The 16,587-nt window shown below is 44.4% G+C and overlaps 1 protein-coding gene across 3 annotated transcripts in view; it reads left to right on the forward strand.

Moving 5' to 3' along the window:
- spats2l (spermatogenesis associated serine rich 2 like) overlaps positions 1 to 16,587 on the forward strand; it is a 170,574-nt gene that overhangs the window by 53,261 nt on the left and 100,726 nt on the right. For all 3 annotated transcript variants that reach the window (XM_033023537.1, XM_033023538.1, XM_033023536.1), the window contains exons 2-3: positions 9,758 to 9,841; positions 12,371 to 12,479. In XM_033023537.1, the coding sequence (XP_032879428.1) occupies positions 9,803 to 9,841; positions 12,371 to 12,479 (148 nt within the window). In that variant the 5' untranslated portion in view covers positions 9,758 to 9,802. The remainder of the gene's footprint in view (positions 1 to 9,757; positions 9,842 to 12,370; positions 12,480 to 16,587) is intronic.

The following is a 16,587-nucleotide window of genomic DNA, read 5'->3' on the forward strand; positions in this document are numbered from 1 at the left end:
AAATGGCACTCCATCACAGTGAGGAGATGTTGGGTGGACTCACTGTGGTGGATGTTAATATGTGTTTATTGTTGTTTTTTATTGTATTGTATTATATGTATGACTGCTTAAATTTCGTTCAGACTTCGGTCTGGATGACAATAAAAGGCTATTCTATTCTATTCTATTCTATTCTAGCTGCATTATTGAGGCCTGGATATGACAGCATGGCCTTGCACACACATGGGCAATACGGTTTTCCTTTTCCAAACCCATAAGAATGTTTCACTGCCTTTCCCAAAATGGCAGAGGGTGGAAACCATAGCTCCACGCATTGCATCGGCACAAAGTGCTGGAGTAACTCAGCAGGTCAGGCAGCATCTCTGGAGAAAATGGAGAGGTGATGTTTGGGTCATCATCAATCCATGTGGTGAAACGTCACCTATCCGTGTTCTCCAGAAATGCCTGACCTGCTGAGTTACTCCAGCACTTTGTGTCATTTTGTGTAAAACAGCATCTGCAGTTCCTTGTTTCTCCATGTGTTGTGCGGAAGATTGGAGACAGATTGTTGTTCATTGCACTCAAATAATGGCGAAGACAGAAGCAAATTCCACAGTCTACTTATCCAAATGACAGTAAATCTCATTTTTGGTAATTATGCCTAATGTTTCAATGCACTCAACAGGTAAACATAAATAGAAAAACTAGGTTAGGCATGAAATGTGAATGTTGCAGGCCAATGACTCTTTGATGCAATTCATCTTTCTAAATAAAAATAATATTTTAGTATCTTCAAAATGTTTTAGTTTAGTTTAGAGATACGTGGAAACAGGCCCTTCGGGCCACCGGGTCCATGCCGACCAGTGATTCCCGCAAATTAACACTATCGTACACCCACTTGGGGCAATTATTTTTACATTTACCTACCGAATTAACCTACAAACCTGTACGTCTTTGGAGTGAGGGAGGAAACCGAAGATCTCGGAGAAAACCCATGCAGGTCACAGGGAGAACGTACAAACTCCGTACAGACAGCACCCGTAGTCGGATCGAACCAGGGTCTCAGGCGCTGCATTCACTGTAAGACAGGAACTCCACTGCTGCACCACCGTGAACGCCTCTTTTTTTTAACTTAGTGGGGCTAAGAGGAATAGAGAAGTGAATTATTGCAGTGGATCATACATGTTTGCCTTATTCTGTCATTTGTCATTGTAATTAATTTATTAATTTATTGTAATTATCATTTAAATTAATTTATGAGCCAAGTATATGAAAACATACATAGAATAGTTTAGAGGACAGGCATTTTACAGAGTTGTTGAATATAATTACCGGTAACTTTCCTGCGCGGGTTTTTTGTGGGATAGGAAAGGATAACATTAGATTCATGTTATTAAATGCAATTAGGCTATTAAACATAATAACGTCAAATAAGCTCTGAACTACATAGACTATTATTGTTATTATTGCACTATTATTGTTTGTTTTTTATGTGTACATATGTGTGCATATACATATGTATATATATATATGAAGGTAGACACAAAATGTTGGAGTAACTCAGCGAAACAGGCAGCATCTCTGAAGAAAAGGAATGGATGATGCTTTGGGTCGAGACCCTTCTTCAGGGGAGTGAGCGGGACAAAGATATGTATGTGTATATGTGAGTATGTGTGTACCTACACAACCCAGTCTGAAGAAGAGTCGCGACCCAAAACGTCATCCACCCCTTCTCTCCAGAGATGCTGTCTGACCCTCTGAGTTACGCCAGCATTTTGTGTCTATCTTCGGTTTAAACTAGCATTGCAGTTCTTTCATATACACACACTGAACTTATTTTCTAGTTTATTATATCGTTTACAGTGCACCATGTTTACATAGTATGTTGTGCTGCTGCAAGTAAGAATCTCATTGTTCTATCTGGAACATATGACAATAAAAAACTATTGACTACCAGTCGGATTTAGGGTAGAATCCAGAAAGAACATTTCAAGCCAATTACTCTACCTGTATAATAAAACTTAAAATACCAGTCAATTCAGTTATTTTACCTAAAGGGCTGGGTAGCCTTGGTGATGATGCTAGGTTTATGTGTTCCACACTGTGGTTCTCAGGAAAATCTTGCTTTGAGAGATTACATTTAATATGAAGATTCTGGCAAGATATAAATCCAGATGCATCCATTGAAATAAAGGTCTAGGCATTGCCTCTCATTGCATGAGCTAGGTTTTGTGAGCTAAAGGTTGCTAACATTCAATGTGAAAACTAGATTTAGCACCATGGAACACGGAAACAAAAAAATACTTAAAATGTAAAAAGGAGAAAAATAATGGGTCATTTGTGCAATTGTCATGAAATGTATTTAATCTACTATTGTTTTCCATTAAACATATATGTATGTGATTCCTAAACTGGTGATATTATTGCTAACACTGGTGTAATATTTGTTCATTTAACACTAGTGACATTATTGCTACCATCATGTATCATCTTACCTTGAACAGTAATTTCTTCCAATTGATATTCCACTATCATATAACCATATAACCATATTACAATTACAGCACGGAAACAGGCCATCTCGGCCCTACAAGTCCGTGCCGAACAACTTTTTTCCCTTAGTCCCACCTGCCTGCACTCATACCATAACCCTCCATTCCCTTCTCATCCATATGCCTATCCAATTTATTTTTAAATGATACCAACGAACCTGCCGCCACCACTTCCACTGGAAGCTCACTCCACACCGCTACCACTCTCTGAGTAAAGAAGTTCCCCCTCATGTTACCCCTAAACTTCAGTCCCTTAATTCTGAAGTCATGTCCTCTTGTTTGAATCTTCCCTATTCTCAAAGGGAAAAGCTTGATCATGAAAGCAATTGTAATTAATAAAGATACTCACATAGAAATATAGAAAAACAGGAAGCTATGGAGAACATTGCTGGGACAAAGGCAATATGACACCAAAGTGGGTGGTATTGTCGATAATGAAGATGGTTGTCAAAAATTGCAGCAGGATCTTGATCGATTGGGCAGGTGGGCTGAGGAATGGTTGATGAAATTTAATACTGAGAAAAATGTGAGGTGTTGCATTTTGGACCATTTCTAACAAGGGCAGGACCAACACAGTGAATGGTTGGGGTCTGGGGAGTGTTGTGGAGCAGAAGGATCTAGGAGTGCAGGTACATAGTTCCTTGAAAGTGGTGTCACAGGTAGATAAGGTGGTCATAAAGACTTTTGGCACATTGGCCTTCATCAGTTCGAGTATTGAGTGTAGAAGTTGGGAGGTCATGTTGCAGTTGTATAATACATTAGTGAGGCCACATTTAGAGTGTTGGGTTCAGCTTTTTTCACCGTGTTATCGGAAAGATGTTGTCAAGCTGGAAAGGATGCAGAGATGATTTACTTGGATGTTGCCAGGACACGAGGGCCTGAGATAGATGGAGAGTTTGAGCAGGCTAGGACTTGAGGATGAGGGGTGATCTTATAGAGGTCTACGAAATCATGTGAGGAATAGATCGGTTAAATGTACAGAGTCACTTGCCCAGAATAAGGGAACCATGGGCTTAAGGTGAGGCGGGGAAGATTTAATAGGATCCTGAAGAGTAACTTTTTTACACAAAGGGTGGCGGCTGTACGGAACAAACTGTTGGAGGAGGTAGTTGAGGCAGGTACTATCGCAACGTTTAAGAAATGCTTAGGTACGTGGATGGATAGGATAGGTTTAGAGGGATATGGGCCAAATGCAGGCAAGTGGGACTAGTGTAGATGGAACGTTGATCAGTGTGGGAAGTTGCCCTGAAGGGCCTTCTTTCTATCCATGCTGTATGACTGTGACTATGACTTTATATTATCTGTTGCTATTGTGTGAAGAATATCTAACAATAATGCGAGGATAATGTCAATTATCCCAGAACTGCTCAGTGCATTGATATGTATTTTTTTATAGTTGAGTTCCTGCTTTTGTTTTCAAGATTGTTCAGCTGGCCAAGGTTTCAGTCCAATGTAAAGGCTGGAGAAGCTTTAACAAGGAATCACAATAATGAAAGGCATGGAAAGCATATATGATCTGCATTTTGCACTGAAAATGGATCTCTGCAGAAAATTCACGTTATTTAAAAAAACGAGGTTAATTCAAATGAGCAACACATTATATTCCACAGTAGGGTCACGAGCAAAACCATCATCTGTCCATGTTCTCCTGAAATACTGCCTGACCCACTGAGTTGCTCCATCACTTTGTGCCTTTTTTTGTAAACCAGCATCTGTCGTTTCTTGTTCCTGCATTATCCTCTTGTAATTTCACAAATAAAGGTTACACATAGAAACATAGAAATATAGAAAATAGGTGCAGGAGGAGGCCATTTGGCCCTTCGAGCCAGCACCGCCATTCATTGTGATCATGGCTGATCGTCCCCAATCAATAACCTGTGCCTGCCTTCTCCCCATATCCCTTGACATAATACAGGTAAGCGGTTAACAGACACCTTCGGAACTATCTACAGGCCATGTGAAGGAGCAAATGAAATTTGTAATCTTGATTACAGATTAAGTATATTTGAGGAATACAGAAGAAAAAATACAGATTAAGTATGTTTGAGAAAGTGCAGTCAAATTTTTGATATGGCAAAAATAAGCATTGTATGTCTATTCATTTAAAAAGATAAATTCTAGAACTGAAAGACTACAGACAAATATCTATTTTTATTCTTCTCCACATGCAAAGTTTCTTGTAATTGTAAGCTTTTGCTTTTACTTCGCCTTAAGTGGATGGTACCTTTAACAAGTCGTTCACTGGTAATGAGATGGAGGTGGACCATAATCCCTATGTAAATGCCAGTACTGGTGCCTTCCACTGCTCAGTTCCTCAGAGTTTGTGTGGGTCTTCCTCATGTTATGGAACCATGGCAGATCTGTGGCACCAACCCAGCCAGAATATGCAATGGAAAACAAAAATGCTGGAGAAACTCAGCGGGTGCGGCATCATCTATGGAGCAAAGGAAATAGGCAATGTTTCGTGTTGAAACCCTTCTTCACACTGATGCAGGGTGTGGTTGTGGGAAGAAGAAAGGAAGAGGAGGAGCCAGAGGGGTGAGGGAGAGCTGAGAAGGGGGGGAGACAGCAAGGTCTACCGGAAATTGGAGAAGTCAATGTTCATGCCGCTAGGGTGCAGACTGCCCAAGCGGAATATGAAGTGCTGCTCCTCCAATTTCCGGTGGTACTCACTCTGTCCATGGAGGAGGCCCAGGACAGAGAGATTAGATATGGAATGGGAGGTGGAGGTGAAGTGATGAGCCACCGGGAGATCAAGTTGGTTAATGCGGACCGAGCGGAGGTGTTCGACGAAACAATCGGCAAGCCTACGCTTGGTCTCACCGATGCAGATCAGATGACATCTAGAGCAGCGGATGCAATAGATGAGGTTGGAGGAGCTGCAGGTGAACCTGTCGCACCTGGAACGAATGCTTGATTCCTTGAATGGAGTCGAGGGGGAAGGTGAAGCGACATGTGTAGCATCTCTTGCGGTTGCAAGGGAAAGTGCCCGGGGAGGGGGTGGTGCAGGTGGGAAGGGAAGGATTGACCAGGGAGTTACGGAGGGAGTGGTCTTTGTGGAAAGCAGACAGGGGGGAGATGGAAAATGTGGCGAGTGGTGGGAATCATGTGGCAAAAATGACGGAGAGCTGTTTGTTGTAAGTGACGGCTAGTGGGGTGAAAGGTGAGGACTAGGGGGACTCTGCCCTTGTTCCGCGTGGGGGGGATGGGGAGAGAGAGCTGTGTTGCGGGGTATTGAAGAGACCCTGGTGAGGGTTCCCTGAAGAATGAGGACAATGCAATATGCAATGATTTGGTGTGCCTCACCTTCCTTCACGTGCTGGCTTCTGAACGAATACTGGATCACTTCTGAACCAGGATGGGGAACTCCCAGTCATGAAGCCCCTTATCTCAGTCAGTCTGTCCCTGTGGGTTCCTCCTCAGTGCTGCTTGCTGAGAGCTTACTATAACCTTTATCATAAATTTGCTTATTTCTGGATTTGTAAATTGCTTATTCCAAGCTTCCCCCCCAGTCTAGTTTCAGCCATAAATCACTGAATCAAGCACTTGAACAACTAATCTTTATTTGAACAAAAACACAATTACAGTTCATCTACTGTAGCTATCCCACCGCGGGTTTGATCATCGTATCTGCCTGATCAAGCCCTCTTGGCCTCGCTCAAACAGAGACACTCCAGAAGGCCATGCAGTCCTAAGCGCTCTTCCAGAAGATCAACGCTGGACCTCGTGGTAGCGGACTTTTATAGGTCCCAGGGCCTCGAGGGGCAGAACCACAGGCCTCTGAACAATCCAATCACAGGTATCGAACCCGATACATAACAGACAATTTCCTAACCCAATAATGCAGCAGACTATTGACAATAGACAATAGGTGCAGGAGTGGGCCATTCGGCCGCGAGCCAGCACCGCCATTCAATGTGATCATGGCTGATCATCCCCAACAAGGAAGCCAACTTAGAAACATTTACCCTGATCTGCAAGAAACCCAGACAAGGCTCAATACCTCATGCAATCAACACTCATCCAAAGTAGAACTCTGCAACATTATTTACAATTATATACAAGGTGTATGTCTGGTTTGCAGTCATCCAATCCATCCTATGCATTTTGCACCTAATTGACAGGGTCTGCAGATGTTCTTATTCTTTTCTTGCAACTTGTATTTAGGCTCTAGACAAACTGGCACCTCTCCGCCGCTTGTCCCAGTTCTGCAGAGAGCAATTCCAACTTGACCAAATCTCCCAGCAGCCCTGAAGCTTTTACCCAATTTTAAAGTCCTAGCCTCTCCAATTTGGCCAGGATTAACAGCTTTATTGGCTCTTTCATTATTATTAGCAAACAAAATACCTTTCCATTGAAGCGACTGGATAAGATAATGTGGGGTGTGTGGAGACTGGAGAAGGGGTTGTACGCAGTGAGATGGTACCTATCTGCTGCTGGCTGTGCTCTGCTCCCTGCTGATGTTACTCCTCGTTACTCTCCTGTGTTATCTGCTGAAAGAAACACCGAGGAATCCATTACATGAATATGGTGGTCAAAAGCCCTTCCACTAGAAACACCACACCGTTCTTGATCACACTGTCGAGGGAAGCAGCCGCCGAACCCAGTCCTGTTTCTGAAGACTTGAGGAGCCACCTGCGGCAACAGACACTGGGCTGCGGGGTAGTTGCTGAACCCCAACAGACAGCTGGCCACGGAAGCTGGAGTGTGTCTGAGGCTCGTCTCCTGCTCGCTTCCAAAACCCGGTTCCAAAGTCAGTGACACCGGCAAACGTGGGATCTACCCCTCGCACCTTTCAAGCCAGATGTGGCAGGTACGAAGGCTGAAGACCCAGAGAGGACTGAAGGACGGCTCGCTGCTGATCTGAATGAGGTGACGGCTGTAATGGGCCTCTGTGGCCAGCTGCAACATGGACCGGGAGAAAGCTTCCTACAGCCAGGGGAGGGGACGGCTTCAGGTGTGGTAGGTGGGGGGGGAGGAGTGGAGCGTCCTGCAGCTAGGGACGGGACGCCTTCAGGCTGGAACTGGTGGTGGGGGGAGGGGGAGCGTCCAGCAGCTGGGGATGGGACGACTTCAGGCAGGGGCTGTCGAGGGCCAGTGGGGGGGGGGGCGTGTCCTGCAGCCGGGGAGGGGGGTGGCTTCAGGTGGGGGCTGTCAGGTGCCGATTGGGGAGGGGGGGGGAGCGTCCTGCAGCTGGGGGAGGGGGACAGCTTCAAGTGGGGGCTGGAGGGCTAGGAGGACATTTTAGGCCGACTGGACTTTTCTTGGGAAAGTACGGGTGTTGTGGGCCGAATGGACTGCAGCTGGGAAGGGGAAGGCTTTAGGCGCGGGCCGGCAGGAGTGTTCTGTAGCCAGGGGACTGGGACGGCTTCGGGCGGAGACCTTTCTGTATTCGGGGAGGGGGGGTGGCTTTAGGCAGGGGCTGGCGGGGGCTGGCGGGAGCGTTCTGCAGCCGGGGGACATGGATGACTTCAGGCAGGGAGCGTGCTGTAGTCAGCGGAGGGGGACGGCTTCAGGCGGGCCTGTCGGGGGCTGGTGGGTGGGAGGGGTGTGTGGGCAGCAGGCATGTGGGGGATGAAGGGTGAGTGGGGGTGGGGGTGTTTGTGGGAGGGGAAGGGGAGTGTATGTGTGAGGGGGAGGGGTGTATGTGGGAGGGGGAGAGGGGTCGTTTGGGAGGGGAGGGTGTGGGAGGGGGGAGGGGAGGGGTTTGTTGGAGGGTGGGAGGGGGAGAGGGAGGGGGAGGGGGAGAGGGAGGGGGAGAGGGAGAGGGAGGGGGAGGAGTGGGAAGGGTGTGTGCGGGAGGGCGGTGAGATGTGTGTGTGGGAGGGGGAGGGGTCTGTGGGAGGGGGAGGGGTTTGTTGGTGGGTGGGAGGGGGAGAGGGAGGTGGAGTAGGGGGAGAGGGAGAGGGAGGGGTGTGTGCGGGAGGGCAGTGAGATGTGTGTGTGGGAGGGGGGAGGGGTATGTGTGGGAGGGGGGAGGGGTGTGTGTGTGGGAGGGGAGGTGTGTCCATGGGGGGGGGGGGGGGCGGTGTACGGCCTCACTCAGCGGCTCCAGCATCACTCATGGCTCCCGGCCCCGGGCCGCAATCATTCACCGGCTCCTGGCCACACTCACTCGCTCACTCACCGGCTGCCTGTCAGTCACATTCACTCAGCGGCTCCTGGCTCGTAGTGATGGCTGATGCCGCTCGCTCCCCACACTCTGCTCACTCCGCTCCTTCAGCTTTATTATCCTCGCCGCCTGTGATTGACAGCGTGTGCGGGAAGGAGTGGTTTTTACGATATTTAAGCCTTCATAACTTTTGTAATATTCCACCAATCGGAACATAACTTGCTGCACTTGCAGCACAGCAGAATGGCAAGTAAGGTGGCGAAAAATTGTAGCACATACTGTTTTTGCACAAATTTAAAAACAAAGCAAACCGGAATAGGACAAGATGAGAGTTTTAGTTAAGGAGAGATAGAGATAGAGATAGAGATAGAGATAGAGATAGAGATAGAGATAGATTCTAGGTTTTTCATGATGTTTAATGAAATTGTGCGAGCAGCAAATGTTGTGAGTGGCTTTGGTATGTGCTCGAAGATGATTACTTGGCCATTGTGGGGTGATTGTAACAGAGGTTATAATGACAAACTCTGCAGTGGTAGCACTTGGACTTTTCCACAAACAGTGGGTACAAACAGCTTGGAAAATAAAGTCAATGAAACAACACTGGCTAAATTGTCAAGGATAAATTGACCATTAATGCTATGTAATGTTATATCACCTTAATGACATTCCTTAATAATCTTACAAATTAACAGACTATGAATAATTGTTATTGTATTTAGTTTTTTGCACTATTTGAATTGCACCACAATCTTGAATCATTCCACTGGTTTGCAGACGCATTGTATTTATTCTGATTCTATGTACACTGTTTACTCCAGAACTTCATGTGAACAAGGAATTTCATTGTCCCCTGGTGTATATGATGATAAACTAATCTGATCTCTCATGTCATCTGAGGTAGTTGGTACAGTTATTTTGTAATCATTAATATTGGTAAGCTAAAGACTGATCATGTTCAGGAATTATTAGACTTATCAGGTAAAGTGAAGTGGCATTCAGGCAAATACAGTTAATAACATGGTTATGTTAATTGGCTCCGGGAACTTACAAGGTCAGTTAATTAAGCAAAAAAATTAGAATATTGATCTAATTTTCTTTGTTTTTTTCCCTCCAGGTCTGATGAGATAATATTTGGTGTCAGATCAGCACCAAGGCAGCAATGTCTGAAGCCAATATTCAGGAGAAAGTCAAGGAAAAGGTGAGGGCTCCAGACAAATACTCTGGGTTGAATCACGAGTGGATTTATTTTAAAGGATTACATTACATGCCGTAAGCAAGGGAGGAAATGTACATTTCAAATCCAACATTGGGATGTTACAAGAGGAAGCCAAAAACTGCAGAAGTTTGTAATCCAAGATAAACTCAGACAATGTTCAGCAGTGGGGAGAGAAAATGAGTCAACGTCAAAGACACTTCACCAGAACGAGAAATTGAGAAGAAGAGAGTATGCAGTGAGAGAGGGAAGGGGGAAAGGACCAGAGGGATATTTTGTGATTGGCTGCAGATCAAAGTTAGCAAAGTAACAACTACTTTGAAAACAACAGCAGTTGAATACAGAAAGGAAAAACTGAAGCAAATTAAAACTGAAATTTACAGCCACATCTGCAGAACAAGAAAGAGAAGAGCGAGAGAGAAAGAGAAAGATAGAAAGATCTGAAACAGTTAAATATTAAACCGCAAGGACTTTGACAATGGACAAGCTACTGTACATCAAGCTTATATTGGGCAATATTGGAGCAGCACAGGGAATTAAAGTGAGAAGAGACTAGAAGTTCAGGGCTGTCCTTGCGAACTGAACAAAGTTGTCCCACAGCCAATCTATCATTGGTTTCTCCAATAACTTCCACCATTTGCAATGAGATTGCACCATCAGCCACACCTTCCCCTGGCCTCCCCTTTCACATTCTGAAGGGATTGTTGCCTCTGTGATTCCATTAAGTCGCATGCACATATAATGAGATCATAGTGTTGGATGGCCTGTTTCCATATTATGCACAAATCCATCACTGCTTTGAAACTAAGTCCCTGTACACCTGCCACCTCTACACAGCCATGTATTACTGTTGACAATTTAAAACTTATTTCACAGAATGGCTATAAATGTCCATTTGGACCGTTGTCCAGACTGAAGAAGGGACTCGACCTGAAACGTCACCCATTCCTTCTCCCCAGAGATGTTGCCTGTCCCGCTGAGTTACTCCAACATTTAATGTCTCTCTTCTGTTGTCCAGACTGGTCCATATTATCAGAGTGCTCTTGTAGATCCCCCTTGGGACTGTACCTTTTCGAGTTATCTGATCAATTGCTGCAGTGGAGGCCAGAAAGACACAACTCAAGCCTGTTGTGCTGGCAGCTCACTCACTCACGGCTGGTGGGCTGGCAGTTGACTCACGGCTATTCCTTGAAATTCAATTTCAAGCGGGGTGCAAGGCCACCAAATTCAAGTGCAGTTTCATACCATTTCAAGCAGTGTGCAAGGCCACTAAAGACAGCTAGTCGTGACCTCCCCCTCCTCCATCTTGCAGAGACTGAGCCACGCCCACACTTCTGTGTTTTATAGTCCCTCCCCCCTCATGAAAGGGTGTGGCCTTCACGGCGTGATTGACAGGAGAGAAAATCTCAACATTTTTTAAACACTAATAACTCTTTTATTTATCATTGATGGGAAAAATCCTCGGCGCCTGATGAGCGGAGGGGGACTCTGAGTAAGACGGCCAAAAATCACAGCCATACGTGTAGCGTTTTTTCTATAATCAATATAAAGCGCAAACAGGAAGTGGTCAAGATTAGACTTTTAATTATATAGAAGGCAAGGCAACTTTAATTGCGCAAGGCAACTTTAATTAGGCAAGGCAACTTTAATTAGGCAAGGCAACGTTAATTAGGCAAGGCAACTTTAATTAGGCAAGGCAACTTTAATTACTCAATGCAACTTTAATTAGGCAACGGAACTTTAATTAGGCAACACAGCTTTAGCATTTCCAAACCAAAGGCAACACAGCTTTAGCATTTCCAAACCAAAGGCAACACAGCTTTCGCATTTCCAAACCAAAGGCAACACAGCTTTAGCATTTCCAAACCAAAGGCAACGCAGCTTTAGCATTTCCAAACTATATTTTCAAACCACATTAAGGGCACTGACAGGTCAGTAAAACCACTCACTGTTTAGTGAGTGTGTTCAGTGTTTTTCACAGCTCAGACTGAGAGACGTGACCCTCTCGCTCCCCCCATCTTGCAGAGACTGATTGAGGCACTCAACACTTTCGGGTTTTATATTTCCTCCGGAAGAGGCGTGGCCTTCAGGAGAGAGAATGTCAACATTTTTAAACACTGATAACTCTTTTATTTTTCATCGATGGGAAAAATCCTCTTGTCCTGCGCAGCGGAGGGGGGACTCTGAGTAAGATGGCCAAAAATGACAGCCGTAAGTGGCAGCGTTTTTTTCTAAAATCAATATACAGAACAACAGGAAGTGGTCAAGATCAGACTTTTAGTAATATAGATATGATATGATATGATGATGTAGCTAAATCAACGATTCATATAGTGTGCAGGGATGTTAGTTGAGTTTCCAGTGGGTTATCCTTTGTCATTTTCAATGCTCAACAGTAAGACCTTCCTTATGTGTATTTCTGTCAATAAAAGAAAGTGGTCTGAAGAAAGAGAGCATTTCTCACCATTAAAGTAGAGTTATTCTATTTATTGAAGTTTTTGTTCTCTATTCCAGATCACTGCTGTTCGAACTGTGGTTCCAAACAGAAGTAACACTGAAATTGTCCTGGTGCTCCAACACTTTGACAACAAAGTAGACAAAGCAGTGCAGGCCTTTGTGGATGGTAAGAAAAGTATAATTGCCCACGAATAGAGATGACTCGCTGACTTCAAAGCAATTGCATTGCTGTGAGTCTAGCAGGACATATGTGTCAGTTAAGATATGGATGATTGGTTTTCTTTTATGAGGTTTTTTTGGGGCAAACTGAAACAGATTTAGTTAAAGTAAAGAAATTCAGGGCCTCAACCTGAAATTTCGACAGTTATATCCCTTCCCCCCCCCCCCCCCCCCCCCCCCCTCCCCCATCCATCCCCATAAATCCTACTCAACCTGCCGTGTTCTTCCTGCAGTTTGTTCTTTGTTCCAGGTTCCAGCATCTGCAATGTCTTGTGTATCTTTTTATTTTCTTAACTAATTGTTAATCCCCCTGCTGCCTTGGTGGGATATAATCTTAGGCCACTGACGCATTAAATCAGATGTACAAGTTTCACATGGGTATGAAAGTAAGTATGCCTATGAAAGAATACTTATACGTACAAGTATAGGTATAGGTTTATCTAAACAAACTACACTGCTTGCTGCTCACTCATACTGAATATATTAAATACGTTGGTCTGCTAACAAGATGCTGTAGGTGATTTCTCAGCTGTCCAATGCTACAAAGTGGGAAACATGAGAATGGTTTGTTCCGTCTGCAGTTAAATGCCAGAATGTTTTAAATATCAGCAATTTTTGCCATTTTATTGTAATTCATATCTTTAAACATTCTATTTTTGGACCACTTTGGTCCCATTATGAGTGAATGATGGAAATTGAAAGGCGTAAAGGGTTTTACTCATAAAGTTTGCAATAGTAACAATAGATAAATCACCGGGCAGTGCCGTTAGCGATGGTAGCCTCGCCAACGGTCTGTCTGTCTTTTCGTCTTTTTGTTATTTTTAGTGTTTTTTTTAAGTTTGTGTTAATGTTCTCTGGTTTGTTTTATGTGGGGTGTGGTTGGGGGGGGGGGGGGGGGGGGAGGTGGGGGGGGGGGATTTTATTTCAATATCTTACCTTGCCGGAGGTGCGATTGTTTTCCGGATCGTATCTCTGATCGCTCTGCAGCCTAACATCATGGAGCTGGAGGCCTTGCTCGAGACTGACTTTGTGCCCCATCGTGGGGCCGTGGACTTACCTTCGGAGCATGCGACCTCTTGCCTGGGATCGACGCTCCAACTGCGGCTTGCGGATTTCAACATCAAGGAGCTCGCAGTCTCTGTCGGGAGACTGATGTCGGGAAGCTCCAAAGTCACAGGAGGTTCGACTAGCCTCGACCCGGGCTTCGATTGCCCAGCACAAGGAGCTGAGTTTCCCCCCCGATGCGGGAGCTTAATCGCCCCGACGGGGAGGGCCTGACCGCCGGCTATGGGACCCAAGATCGTCCCGACAACGGGACGCTTGAGAACAAAGAAGGGAAGAGATTGAACTTTTTTATCGCCTTCCATCACAGTGAGGAATGTGGAGGAGTCACTGTGGTGGATGTTTATGTTAAAATGTATTTTGTGTGTCTTGTTGCTTTTTATTGGTATGACTGTATGGCAAATCAAATCCCTCATATGTTGCAAAACATACTTGGCTAATAAATATGATTATGATTATTATGATTCCATAAGCATGGCTTTGGTTTCAAATGTACATCAGAAGCCCCATTCCCATTCAAAATGGTTGCAATGCCTGTAGACCATGTGTATGGAGTATATGATGTGGATTACGACAAACGTCATCAAAACTTTCAGTTAGTCATCCTCTACCTCATGACACTGTTGGGAATCTTCCATGCAGCTGTAGATTTTAGGTCAAATGCAGATAGGAAAGGTTTAGACGAAAACACAAGAAAACCCAATTACTGGAGTCTTGAGCAATAAGCAAACTGGTGGAGGAACTCAGCGGGTCAAGCAGCATCTGTGGAAGGAAATGGACAGACGAAATTTTGGGACAGGATCCGTCTTCAGACTGTTGTTTAGAGGGATGTGGGTCAAATGTGGGAGTTAACATCAAATTAAAAAAAAAACTGTGTCTTAACAAATACCTGGCAATCATTGTCAATAAAGTATGGTTCATTTACAAAGGCTGAGCATTCAGATGTTGTGTATATGGAGCTTGCTCTGGTTCTTCACATCCAGCCACAATGCAGGGACATCATACGAGGGACATCATACGTCTATTCGACAGCCTAAGGCCACACGTGGAGTAGACAATATATACCATTGCTAACTGCACCTAAACATTGGCTTACAAAGTTTTATTTACTTCTACCTCATGTTCCTGTAACAATCATCCAAGCCACTTCTCCATTTAACCTCGGCGTTGGCTTTCCAAGTCCACAAATGCAAATTCTTCCAAAATGCCAGGGCCTATATCCTTCGTCAATGAAAATGGCCTTTTATCCATTCCCACTGATTCTCTTATTCCTCGACATATGAATATGAAAATTCACAATGACGTCTGCAAATCTAGCCATGCTCCTGCACCTCTCTACATCTGCACCCAGCTGCAGCATCACTCCACTGTTCGCCTGCTCACCTACAACTGCAGCTCAAATGCAGCTTGACAACATCAGTGATAGGATCTTCAATCATCTTTTCCCCCAAACCTGGACACTAAACTACCAGACTTTGAAAGGTTTCCTCATTATCGATTTATTGGTTACCTCTGCTATCCCTTCTATTCATGGGTTAGCCCTTCTATTCCTGCTGAGCTCTGCAATCAAACTGATTGGCATCTTTCACTTTGTCAAATATACTCTCTCTATTCATGTTCCTCTGCTATATGCTAATATTTAAATCACTGAGAATTGTCTTGCAAACATCCTGCTAAAACATTTGGTTGCAGTAGCTGATTATTATGGTTGATACTCAGGAGAAAGGAAATATGCTTATTTTTGTGTAGGAAGGAACTGCAGATGCTGGTTCAACCAAGGATAGACACAAAAAGCTGGAGTAACTCCGCGAGACAGGCAGCATCTCTGCAGAGAAGGAATGGGTGATGATTTGAGTCGAGACCCTTCGTCAGACTGAAGTCTTCAGACTGAAGGGTCTTGACTCGAAACGTCACCCATTCCTTCTCTCCAGGGATGCTGCCTGGCTCGCGGAGTTACTCCAGCTTTTTGTGTCTATCTTGCTTCTTTTTGCAATGGTTTTGGAACAGCTAAATCAGAGTTATGTGCAAATCATTTAATCAGAATAGCCCTCTGAGATCTAATAATGTGAGGAACATCTTTGTGAAAGGATGTGAGCCATATGGAGGAAACCTGGTCTGGGACAAATGCTTGACTCCATTTGTTAAGCTCCTGATGAAACACAAAATAAATGCTTTGGAGTTTCCTTAGAGCCACTCCTGTTCCAATGCCATGGCAATGAACTGCGATGAACCTTGGTTGACGTGTAAATGAGATTTCCACTGTAATTCCAGCAACATGCATGATAGACCATCTCCAAGGAAATTCTCTGCCATTAGACTGGAACAAATAAAAAACGAGGCAAGGATTCTGCAAAATAAATGTAATTTCATTCATACTCTGTTCCATAAACAGAACATTAGTCATTTTGATTCAGTGTTCCTGATAGGTATATTTTTAATGATGTTGTATAGTTAAATCGAAGATTCACATACTGTGTCCAAAGATTCAAATTGAGATTAATTTATTTTCATATGCACCACGTGCAATGTTCATACGAGGATCATAAGCATTAAACATGATAATGATAAATATAACAATAAATTCATCGGTGAGTGTAAAGCAATAGAGTGGTGTTGAAGAATGAAGATTGAAGTTGTGCAAAAATAGCAGAATAACCAAATTAGGTTGAGCAAAGAATAAGATCACTTGGCACCACTTGTGGGAAGGTGTGTAGAAGTGATGTTTGGTTCATGAGTAATACACAATGTGCTGGAGGTACCCAGTATCCCAGGCAGCATCTGTGGAGGGAATTGGACAGACAATGTTTTGGACCTTCTTCAGACTTGACCCAAAACATTGTCTGTCCATTCTCTCCACAGAAGCTGCCTGACCCGCTGAGTTCCTTCTGCAGGTTGATTGTTACCCAAGTGGCACAGTGGCACAGCGGTAGAGTTGCTGCCTTACAGTGCCAGAGGCGTGCGTTCGATCCTGATTATGTGTTGTCTGCACAGAG

This window comes from Amblyraja radiata, chromosome 7, assembly GCF_010909765.2.
Source record: "Amblyraja radiata isolate CabotCenter1 chromosome 7, sAmbRad1.1.pri, whole genome shotgun sequence".
Lineage (NCBI taxonomy): Eukaryota > Metazoa > Chordata > Chondrichthyes > Rajiformes > Rajidae > Amblyraja > Amblyraja radiata.